This window comes from Dreissena polymorpha, chromosome 9 (genome assembly GCF_020536995.1).
Source record: "Dreissena polymorpha isolate Duluth1 chromosome 9, UMN_Dpol_1.0, whole genome shotgun sequence".
NCBI classification, from domain to species: domain Eukaryota; kingdom Metazoa; phylum Mollusca; class Bivalvia; order Myida; family Dreissenidae; genus Dreissena; species Dreissena polymorpha.
In genome coordinates this window covers 101,812,088-101,824,837 of record NC_068363.1, presented here as the reverse complement: position 1 = coordinate 101,824,837, position 12,750 = coordinate 101,812,088, and the positions used below count along the sequence as shown (strand labels likewise).

The 12,750-nt window shown below is 34.4% G+C and overlaps 1 protein-coding gene across 3 annotated transcripts; it reads left to right on the top strand.

Moving 5' to 3' along the window:
- The first annotated feature begins 351 nt into the window (after nt 1–351).
- LOC127844375 (fibroleukin-like) lies at nt 352–11,411 on the top strand. Of its 3 annotated transcripts, XM_052374515.1 has the most exons (10): nt 352–399; nt 636–767; nt 1,178–1,228; nt 2,967–3,128; nt 4,547–4,708; nt 6,086–6,247; nt 7,431–7,592; nt 8,928–9,024; nt 10,521–10,685; nt 11,012–11,411. In XM_052374515.1, exons 4-10 carry the CDS (start codon nt 3,081–3,083, stop codon nt 11,281–11,283), a joined length of 1,068 nt encoding a protein of 355 aa, XP_052230475.1. In that variant the 5' UTR covers nt 352–399; nt 636–767; nt 1,178–1,228; nt 2,967–3,080; the 3' UTR covers nt 11,284–11,411. The 3 variants fall into 3 exon arrangements, with proteins under 3 accessions (XP_052230475.1, XP_052230477.1, XP_052230476.1); XM_052374517.1 differs by lacking the exon at nt 4,547–4,708; XM_052374516.1 differs by lacking the exon at nt 6,086–6,247.
- Nucleotides 11,412–12,750: the final 1,339 nt, after the last annotated feature.

Below are 12,750 nucleotides of genomic sequence, written 5' to 3'. Positions count from 1 at the left end.
TTTGCAGGCAGCAGTTATAGTCGGACATAGAACCATTTGTGAAGTTAGATATTACAATGAATTAAAAATGTGCGGAATTGAAATTAAATTAAAAAGCTACATAGCCTAGGTCAAAATCCAAATAAAATTGGCTAAATATTTTGCTTGTGAGAAGTTGTTATATATTTTCGTTTTACTGATGCCCGACCAAGATACTAACACAAAATATTTATTGATTATCATACGCTTAATGTAAATTAATTTATTTTACCTTTCATTATATTATCGGATGTTTAACACAAAGTCACATTAACAAGTTCAAAATTACATAATAACACAATGATGTTTATGTTTGTGTGTTGTTTGTTGCAGCTTCAACTTCAACAACATTACCTTCCACCACTACATCAACGACCGCAGGTTTAATAAACTTTGATATATGTGCTCACAAAGCACTGATACGATCATAAAATTAAGTTTGTGGGAAATGTTTCTTCGTAGTATTGGTCTAAGTTTGCTTTATTGTATTTGTATTTAAGATAATACTAAAATTAATGATTTGCACTAAACATATTTAAGTTCCACTGTGTTTCTTTGTATAGAAATAAAACGGATTATTTGCTGTAGAATTTCATGAACATTAACACATGTTTCAGCACCTACAACCCCTGCCAATCCGTGTTTCCCAAGCCCCTGTGTACATGGATCGTGCTTCATAAGCAGCGGAAACTCTCTCACATTCTTCTGTATGTGCCCGATTGGCTTCGAGGGAGTCCATTGTGAAACGAGTGAGTATTCTGCTACTAATATGACGATATATTTATATGAATGCCATTTTGCTGTATTACGAGACTAGCAATCACACACAACCGCAATTCAAATCTAGATTAGCATATACATGAAGCTTTTCAATCGCATTAAACTATTTATTTTACAATTTCAAAAGAAGACAGGAAGTGAGTTCAAATGGCTCTATTATACTTTAATGTCCACGGGACAAGTGAATTGGAACTTAGAAATTGCTTTTATAGATAGTTTTTGTATACTCTGTCATCACGCCTTGAAGTGCAAAAACCAACCCGAACTAATTCACAGCAATCTAAATAGAACATTTTTGGAAGTAGTGTACTCTATCTATGGATATAGGACCGTGATTGGTTTTTCATTAGAATTAATTAAACTCTACGTTTTTTTTCAGTAATTACCTCTACTGCTTCGACAACAACGCATACACTACCACAACCCCCCGGTACATACTTATATTTATCATTATATTGTTGCATTAAATTACTGCTATTTAAGCCATGATACAAATTCAAGCGGAACGTTACTTTTTTAAATAATTAATCTTCACATGCAGTTATGCTGGATTATACAAGTATAAATATTTACATGTCTATTTAAGCAGAGGATGGATGCGGTTAAGTAATGATCATTGTATCTATGTTCATTCTATACTCGGCATAAGTTAAACAGCAAACATAACAACAATTACCGTATAACTGGTTTGACAAATGTAAAATGATTTTACCAAGCAATTTCATGCATTACAATACACGAAGGTATCGATTTCAGGAACATATGTTCAACTAGTCATTTATCTATTTATTCAGTTGATAATAATTTCAAATCTAAACCTATGCTCTGGTAGTCCGTGTTTGCATGGCAGCTGTTCCTCGGGATCAACTGACTTCTTTTGTCAATGTGAACAGGGCTGGCATGGCAATAACTGCAATCAACGTTAGTAGTTTCGTTTGCAGCCGTCTTTTATTATGCTTAATATTATGCGTACATGTAATACTTGATTTGGGACACTCCTTTAACTCACAGGTGTTTTTTTTAACAGTAACCACTTACACCAAACATGAAAAAATTGTACTGATAAATCAGTGACAACGTAAAGAGTGACGCATGCTGGCTTTTCCGTTTTTTTCAAGTCCTTGATGCCACGGATATTAATTTGCTTTAATTTCAGTTGTCGTTTTTGTTACCACAACGTTAATTCTTAGAAAAAACACACACTATGGTATGTCTAATGTTCATGTTTGAATTATTTTGCTACCGCATACTGATAAACGCATATATTAAGGGAACTATTCTTAAAAGCGAAGCCTGCGTTATTTTTCTTACAATTTGGAAAAAGGGCGGTATTTCTATGTTCTACCTTGAAAACGTATGTGCTTGTTTTTTATATCTTAAACTCAATACAATGCAACTTCAACCAACACCAAATATTAAATTATGGTAAATAATCTGACATATGATGTGACATACGAATTGAACTTTATTTAAGATAAACTTTTGAACGCAAAGTTCAAACTGGCAAATGAATCATAAAGCGCTAGGGCGAATAATGCCGTAAGGCATATGCATTCATACTCCAATTAACACAATACCAATTACACCCAGAGATTTGTGATTTTTATGGAATATGATATCGTGGTCTTTTACCAAACTATTCGAATATTGACTGCAAGTATATGGTCAAAAGTAGCTCCGTGGGGTCACGTGATTTCCTCATTGTACAAAGTAAACTAAATTCAGCCATATAGGGCAGTCATTACCATTTAGCTGTTTAGCAATCCAAATATCAATAAACGAATTGATTATAAGCGATGGAATTGTAATTAAACTGATTATCTTATTCATTGGTCCTTGTTTACATAATTCAGTTTGGCAATTATAATATAATAAAAAAACGTCCCTAAAACTACAAAGTTTATACAGTAAAAAATAGGTATGATATGCAATGAGCTAAGTAAAAAAATGGTCATATTTTGTTCGAAACTATTGTATAAAGTTTTTAAATAATTTAAATGTCAGTAAGTATCAACAATCCTAAATGAATCGTTTAAATATTGCTGCTTTAATCATTTATTTTTGAAAATGTCATGTAGATAAATAAGGCATATACAATTAAAGAAGCATTATGCAATTTAAATAATAAGCTTGATACCATTTTTTGTTGTATGTTTTAATTGTTTTAGTTGACGGACATTGGTGTTCATGGTCTGTATGGTCCCTTTGTACATCCGACTGTCACCAGACACGGACTCGGGTATGCGACAATCCAGCACCGCTACACGGCGGCAAAGATTGCCATGGTCCAACGACGGACACACGAGATTGTTACACGTCTCCATGCCGAGGTAAAGTTTTACATGTTTAATTTAGTTTGTATTATTCATGACAATGTATCAATCGCATGTAACAAAATTTGATCTGAAAATATTTTGTATAAAGCTATGCACGACATCAGATAAATGTTCGGTTTTGTTTTTCTACAACAATTAAACAAGATGATCAACTTGATAAATTGCTAAGTAGCTCTCTTTTTAATGGAAACAAACAAGCTGCATACTGAAATGCTGACAAAATTAAGCGCTAGCGAGCACCAAGCCGCGTAATAATGACATAAAAATATGTATGGCATATACCATACCCTTATCATAAAGCATTGGAACATAATTAGTTTGATTACATTTGTGTTGTAGTATGCACCCTTGACGCAATGAACATGTTTAAGTGTCGTTAAAATATGCGTAATTGAGCGTGGTATTGCAAATTGGTAAAACTAAGAATGTTCAGTTGCAAAATCAGGAGGGTACGGTGGCATAGAGGTGACATTCACTTCTCTTTTTTTAAATTGCTGTCCTCTTTTTTCTATCTCGTGGCCACGAGTTAGCTTTGTCGTGAGCACGAGAAAGAAAAAAGAGAAGTGCAAAACTAAATAAAAGCGGCGTACAATTAAAAAAGAGCGGTGCAGTAAAAAAAAGGCAGAGTGCATTAAACAAAAGAGGAGAGAATTTTCGCTATCTCGAGATCCCGAGTTAGTCAGCCAATCAAATTTTGCGTAACATGTGTAAATATTCTGTACGCATATATATAGCTGGTCAAAGCAGGCAATGCTCTGATATAACATAACATACTACTATTAGTACTACTATAACTACTATTACTAATGCTGCTGTTGTTGTTGTTGCTGCTGTTACTACTACTACTACTTCTACTACTACTACTACTACTACTACTACTACTACTACTACTACTACTACTACTACTACTACTACTACTACTACTACTACTACTACTTCTACTACTTTTACTACTACTACTACTTCTACTACTACTACTGCTACTACTACTACTACTACTACTACTACTACTACTACTACTACTACTACTACTACTACTACTACTACTACTACTACTATTACTACTACTACTACTACTACTACTACTACTACTACTACTACTACTACTACTACTACTACTACTACTACTACTACTACTACCACTACTACTACTACTATTACTACTTTCTACTAATTATTTTAACTAACGGGAAAAATTATGATATTCTTTGAAAATTGATTAACAATGCGCTCACTCAAACTCTATAATTTTGTTTACACATACAATTGTCATGAAGATCAACAATACTGGATGCTCACATGCAATTCATGTTCTTCATGCGCTTTATGTCCTAGAATATGCAGTTAGATGATTCAGTCATACAGCTTATAGACAAGCAACAAATACTGTTCAATCGAAGTCATTATTTTAGTTGACGGACACTGGAGTTCATGGACTACATGGTCTTTTTGTACATCTCACTGTAATCAGACACGGACTCGAGCATGCGCCAATCCAGCACCGCTACACGGCGGCAAGGATTGCCATGGTCCAACGACGGACACACGAGATTGTTACACGTCTCCATGCCGAGGTAAAGTTTTACATGTTTAATTTAGTTTGTATTATTCATGACAATGTATCAATCGCATGTAACAAAATTTTATCTGAAAATATTTTGTATAAAGCTATGCACGACATCAGATAAATGTTCGGTTTTGTTTTTCTACAACAATTAAACAAGATGATCAACTTGATAAATTGCTAAGTAGCTCTCTTTTTAATGGAAACAAACAAGCTGCATACTGAAATGCTGACAAAATTAAGCGCTAGCGAGCACCAAGCCGCGTAATAATGACATAAAAATATGTATGGCATATACCATACCCTTATCATAAAGCATTGGAACATAATTAGTTTGATTACATTTGTGTTGTAGTATGCACCCTTGACGCAATGAACATGTTTAAGTGTCGTTAAAATATGCGTAATTGAGCGTGGTATTGCAAATTGGCAAAACTAAGAATGTTCAGTTGCAAAATCAGGAGGGTACGGTGGCATAGAGGTGATATTCACTTCTCTTTTTTTAAATTGCTGTCCTCTTTTTTCTATCTCGTGGCCACGAGTTAGCTATGTCGTGAGCGCGAGAAAGAAAAAAGAGGAGTGCAAAACTAAATAAAAGCGGCGTACAATTAAAAAAGAGCGGTGCAGTAAAAAAAAAGGCAGAGTGCATTAAACAAAAGAGGAGAGAATTTTCGCTATCTCGAGATCCCGAGTTAGTCAGCCAATCAAATTTTGCGTAACATGTGTAAATATTCTGTACGCATATATATAGCTGGTCAAAGCAGGCAATGCTCTGATATAACATAACATACTACTATTAGTACTACTATAACTACTATTACTAATGCTGCTGTTGTTGTTGTTGCTGCTGTTACTACTACTACTACTTCTACTACTACTACTACTACTACTACTACTAATACTACTACTACTACTACTACAACAACTACTACTACTACTACTACTACTACTACTACTACTACTACTACTACTTCTACTACTACTGCTACTACTACTACTACTACTACTACTACTACTACTACTACTACTACTACTACTACTATTACTACTACTACTACTACTACTACTACTACTACTACTACTACTACTATTACTACTACTACTACTACTACTACCACTACTACTACTACTATTACTACTATCTACTAATTATTTTTACTAATGGGAAAAATTATGATATTCTTTGAAAATTGATTAACAATGCGCTCACTCAAACTCTATAATTTTGTTGACACATACAATTGTCATGAAGATTAACAATACTGGATGCTCACATGCAATTCATGTTCTTCACGCGCTTTATGTCCTAGAATATGCAGTTAGATGATTCAGTCATACAGCTTATAGACAAGCAACAAATACTGTTCAATCGAAGTCATTATTTTAGTTGACGGACACTGGAGTTCATGGACTACATGGTCTTTTTGTACACCTCACTGTAATCAGACACGGACTCGAGCATGCGCCAATCCAGCACCGCTACACGGCGGCAAGGATTGCCATGGTCCAACGACGGACACACGAGATTGTTACACGTCTCCATGCCGAGGTAAAGTTTTACATGTTTAATTTAGTTTGTATTAATCATGACAATGTATCAATCGCATGTAACAAAACTTAATCTGAAAATATTTTGTATAAAGCTATGCACGACATCAGATACATGTTCGGTTTATTTTTCTACAACAATTTTACAAGTTGATCAATTATATCAATTGGTATGTAGCTCATTTTTTAAATAGAAACGAAAAATAGGCCCCTGAGATGCTGACAAAATAAAGCACTAGCGCGGGCTATGCTAGAAATAATAATTACATAAAGATATATACGGCATATACCATATTCTTAGCATAATGCATTTTAAAATGATAATTTTGATGACATTTTTGTTGTTGTATGCATCCTTGACTCAATAAACATGCTGAAGGTAAGTTTGAATATGCATAGTGTGTGTCTTTGCAAATAGGCAAATCTAAGAAAGTCCAGATACATAATCAGGAGAGAAATATTGTGTATTTTCCTCCTTTAATGATAAATGGCAAATATACACAATGAATAATCTAAAGTGTTGATGATACATCTCGGACAAAGTCTTAATTCGAATCCTTGTGTCATCATTTATTTATATCATGTTTATGTTTTTGTTTTAAATTCACGCGAACAACATTCGTAAAATGAATGTACAATCTCGGTTTATGAAATCTATGTATTTTCATTAACTGTATTCGAATGTGTACTATTGTTTGCAAGAGCAGGACATTTGTTTGAACTTCAAATAATTACTTTTTCCTACCAATTAACAGGCCTGTACACCATCGACATCATACTCGCCAACTATACGAAAAAGGTGTATTGTACACCACATGATTTGTTCATATGAGCTTCTGTTTCTAATGTTCTGCCCATGCTACGCAAATACACTGTTTTTACAATGACAAATGTTATTATATTCAAAACTATTTGGAAACTATGCCTTAAAGCTTAAAGAAGTTGAGATCAACACGTAAATTGGTAGTTAAAATTGATTAACAATACGCCCACTCCAACTCAAATACAAAATACAAGTACATGTATTGAAATATTCAATGGTCATGACGCTTGAGAATAATTAATTTTAAAATGTAAAATATTTTGTTGATGCGCTTAATGTGCTATGATATGCAGTCCGATGATTAAACCAAACAGCTTTCAGATAAACATCGAAAATCTTTTGATATAAGTTATTGTTTTAGTTGACGGACACTGGGGTTCATGGACTACATGGTCCCTATGTACATCTCACTGTAACCAGACACGGACTCGAGCGTGCGACAATCCAGCACCGTTACACGGCGGCAAAGATTGCCATGGCGCGACGATACAAACACATGATTGTTACACGGCGTCATGTCGATGTAATGTTGTACATGTCTTTCTTTTTATTCATCATAACCAGGTATAATTCGCATATCACAACAACTTATTTGATAAATATTGTGTAAGAGTAATGTACGACATAAGACAAATATCGCTATTACAATTTGAAAATATGATCGAAATAATCAATTCCTATGTTTTTCTCTTTGTAATACAAACGAATTCGAAAAGTACTGAAATGCTTACAAAATATAAAAAATCTGATGTTTTGATTTATCATGTTGCTCTTTGCTCAGTGAAAGATTGCTCACAGCTACTAAGCAGTAGTGTTGCTCTGCCTAGTGGTGTTTACACCCTTACCACTCCACTCACTCACGCCAAAGTACAGGTGTATTGTGACATGGGGACGGACGGAGGAGGATGGACGGTATTATCAGTTTTATTATAAATACAATATCCTCTCTCAACTCATTCTAAACAGGATATACGTGTTATGCGGATCAGAGACGGATGGAGGAGAATGCACAATAGCATAAGCTGCATTATAAATACAATATCGACGCAACACTCATTAACACCAATATACACTATACTGTCACCTGAAAACTGCAGCAGTATAATGAACGGTTGTATGGGTTTAAATATGAATACAATATGCAAATTCCATTAACTTACATGAAGGTTAAGGTGCATTATGAAATAGAGACGGTTGGAAGATGATGGACGATAGAATGAATTTGATTATAAATACAGTATCACACACCTATTCACTCACAACAAGGTTCACGTGTACTTTGACATTCAGACTGAGTCATGGGACCGACCTGCAACTTATAAGTGTGACTATGAATACATTGTAACCTGTCCACTCACTGTTTACATGATTCAGATGCACCGTGACATGGAGACGGTCGGAGTAAGATGGGAGGACGTATCTGTTTACTTATAAATGCAATGTCACAAATCCACTTATTCACAAGAAGGAACAGGTGAACTGTGAAATGGTGATTTATGGAGGAGAATTAACGAAAGTACCAGTCACATTATAAATGCAATGTCCCCACACTATCAATTCACACAAATATACGGGTGCACCGAGGCATGTAGACAGGTTGGGGCGAATGGACGGCAGTTTACTAATACATAAAATATCACCAATCCACTCACTCATACCTGGCTAAATGTGTACGTTGACAAATATATGTATAGAGGAGGTTGGACGGAATACACCCTTTTTGAAGTAAAATGTCATAAAATAAACATATTACTTGTATCTACTGAATATTTATTTCGTATTTCATGAATCCAAGTTTCCAGTTTACAGTTTAACATAGATAATTATGTTAAAATGTTTTAACGATGATTTGTTCCAGATATTTCAAAGACGTTTCGACGGAAGTGTTGATTTTCACAGAAACTTTAGGAATTATGAATATGGTTTCGGCGATGTTGTTGGTGAACATTGGCTAGGTAAATGTTTTACGTATATACAACACTTGTATACAAAGAACGCACATAAATATTATATAATGATTGTAACATCAGAAAAGAATTGTTTGCACAGATGCTATCCGTGTCTAACTACCTCGTTTTAATGACATAGTTTGTCATGGGATCGATCAAGTTACTTGCGGGAATGTCTTGATAGGCGTGGGAACTTCTAAGTATTTTTTATTCTTAGGGCATTTTGTTACAAAAAGAATGTTTTTGATTTTATTTAAATCATTTGAATTAATTGTTCAGTATATATAATACAATTGAAATAACAATAAGCGGATTAATGCGTTAATTAAATGCTATTTAGGCCGCCAATTGACCCTTTCGGGTTTACGTATATGCACATACAAAACTCATTGTGCGCATATGCAAGCCTTGTCAATAAAGAGTTTCACGTGCGCCCGTTAAAACTTGTACGTACACAACCTAAAAACTGAACATGCGTCTGTTACGAATCCTACATGAGCACGCATACAACTTCATGTGGTCACGTGTAGAAGTGTACGTTCACACGTGAAGAATCGCACTTATAAGGACATGTTCAGGCGCACATAAGACATGAAACATACGCATGGGAGAAAATATGTTTCGGGTTTCACCCACCCGGGGTCCCGTATTAACGTCAAATTTTAATCAGATTTGTTTAATTTTACATGCAAATACCTATCACAAAAAGATTTGTTTAATGCACAATAACATTTTCTTGTTCCCGAATTTACAAAGAACATTTAAAGGATCGTCAACGATTCCTGTATACCGATTTGTTGGACCCACGATGATACAACATTATATATTTTTACCCTTGTGCTACTTTTGAAACCAATGAAAGATCTCTGTTCGATATATGTTTTTTTTTTAAACCATCCATCCAAAACTTGTTAAATGGAGGAGCAACATGTTTTACTGACTACATATGTTAAACGGCGAAGATCCGCGTACTTAGAAACCACTGTAGAAACATTTAGTATGCTCTATCGTTAGAACCCATTCTTTCTCAAATACACTGTGGCTCTTCATTGACCGTGAGAGGAACTTGTTAGGAAAACTTCGTTCTCGTTGATTATTAATCAGGTGTTTAATTACCTGACGCGATGTTAAAACTATTTTATCTTTGAGTGTGTTAGACTTTGTCGTTTCTATATCATTTCATTACTTTATAATTCGAAATGAAGTCATTCAAACGTTGGTGTTATTTGATTTGTAAATACGTGTCGCAATAACATGAGAAGAAATAATATTGTCACAGTCGATTCTTCCACGGGATATAAAGGAATACATGCAGTGGGTTTCGACGACGAGCACTTTGAAAGAATGATGGCGCTTTTTATCTTAACTTGTACATCTGTTCCATATTATTTGTCGTCGGGATCCCAAAGAGAAAAGCTCGCATAATCATGCAATTGCACTTTAAACAATGTTGTGGATATTTATGCAACCGGTGTTTAAATAAACATTGTTGGATTTCACAGGACTTAAATACATCTACGAGATAACATCGAACGGTTATTTTCAACTTCGCGTAAACATAACACGCAACGACGGAAGAAAGGCTTATGATGTATATGGCAATTTCAGACTACAACCCGGACCTCGCTATACACTAAATCTTGGGGCACAATTAAAGTCGCATGGTGGTAATTATTCGCTTGTCTATACGTGTTCATTGGCTTTTGCTACCTTTTTTTCTTAGTTATTATTTTCTCGCTCGAACTATGTTTGTTTGCATGTTTCTGTTGCTTGCTTGTTTATATGTAAATTTTTTTAACATTCATATGTTCGTTCAATTGTTTGTTTATAACGGTTCAGAAATATATTTGCTACTCCATTTAAAAATTTAATGATTTCATGTTATGCAAAAATAAATTATTTAATGCTCTCTGTTGAATAACTTTAAGCCTCACCTGAGTATAAACATGTTATCTAAAACGATAAATTTATCAAATATTTGTTTATTTTCCAGTTGAACCCTCCAGTGATACATTCTTTACAACCTCCTCACGTACACCCGTTGGAAGTGCCTTCAGTACGTATGATCATGACTCCGACAAGTTCGCGGATGGCAATTGTGCTGAATTGTACAAAGGTGGATGGTGGTATAATGATTGTTACATGAATATTAACCTTAATGGTTTGTATCAGCCCGGAATCAGTAAAACGACGTCAATGATTTACGACGGGTTCCCAGGGCTCAAGTCAAGCACGATCATGTTTAAAGAGATCTTCAAGAAATAATAATGCGGGGACAAGAAGCAGTGCTTTCAATCATATGGAAGGAACGGGAATTTCACTTAAAATCTTTGATTTATTGCCTATGTCTTTCCTTGTATTATTGATACACAAATTAAACGACAAGACGCATTGGTGTAAGAAATTTATTACATTATTTTCTACGGGTCCGTTTAAAAGACAGTATAAACGTGTCAAAATGGTTGTGTTTTTACTATGAATGCCTTTTATTCGGAAATTTAATCGGAATAAGGTCGTTGCTCGGAACCATTCATATTACTTATCCCAAGGCTTGCAATGCTTAACTTTTCAGTTTCAATGTCAAAATACAGGTCTCTTGCGTTTCGGCGCATACATGATTTACATTTCAAACATAATGGTAATCGTGTTCAGAACTGTTAGGGATGAACACTGTGCACACTCATTTTATAAGCAACGACGTATCAAGTCTTTTGAATTGTCAGTCCAATGTATTTATGATAGTTAACATTATAGAAATATACTTATATTTAATGTGATTCTTGTGATTATTGTGTTTAAAATAAATTTAACAACAAAACAAAGGAATACATCGACAAAAATATGTTTTGGAAACGTACACATTAATATTAATACTTAAATTAAGCAAACATTTTCACGACCATACATATATTAGGAACAGGACAAATTGAGAAAAAGTTGCTTCTATTAAGATAAAGCAACTAGATAAATAATATTCATGTGTTCATGAGAGAAGCTTATAATAACAAGACATGCACATAATTTACAAGAACGTTCCACACTTCATAAGAATAGCTCACTTTGTTGCAAAGCTGTCTTAAATCGCAACGCAAAATACCGATCGTGATGTTCTGCATGTTTGTTATTTCACAATGTTATGGCAGAAAATTTTCAGCGCGATCGCCATGCACAAAATGCAAATGAAGCAACAAAGTTTAAAATAAAGTACGCTACATCCTTAACGGTGTAAATTCAAACCATTCACCAATCAAGAACCAAAGTTATTAAATACCACAAAGCAAATGGCACTCTGAAATATGGTAAAGTAAAGTATATTTATGCGTACTGTGAAACCATTATTATTCGTCAGACATTAATTTTCGTCTTTTTCGTCCTTCGACCGATGGACGAATTCAAGATCCTAACGAACAATCATGTCCCATATTCGAAACAAATAAGACTGAATTACCGTAGGCATTAGCAGTGTTCTGCCGTGAATTTTTACTGTTGGGGACAGGGACCCTTTAGGGTTTAAAAAGTGGGGACAAAAAGGAACAATATGGAGACAGATAAATATATTTGTAGCAGAATTTAATTTTCAGAAACTAATTATATTTTACTTGCACTCTTAAATTTGCTTGTTTTCTTCTAACAGCAAGTCCACAGGACGTAACATTCTAATTCAACCATGAATATTTTAAAAACTTTTTAAAACTGTCAAACAATAGTCAACATATTTACAAAACTTTCAAC

Excerpts from the sequence above, each read along its gene's own strand:
- LOC127844375 (XM_052374515.1), top strand. The coding sequence starts at position 3,081 with ATGGTCCAACGACGGACACACGAGATTGTTACACGTCTCCATGCCGAG. Across the intron at positions 3,129-4,546 it reads TTACACGTCTCCATGCCGAG|TTGACGGACACTGGAGTTCA; the intron begins GTAAAGTTTTAC and ends TCATTATTTTAG. Across the intron at positions 4,709-6,085 it reads TTACACGTCTCCATGCCGAG|TTGACGGACACTGGAGTTCA; the intron begins GTAAAGTTTTAC and ends TCATTATTTTAG.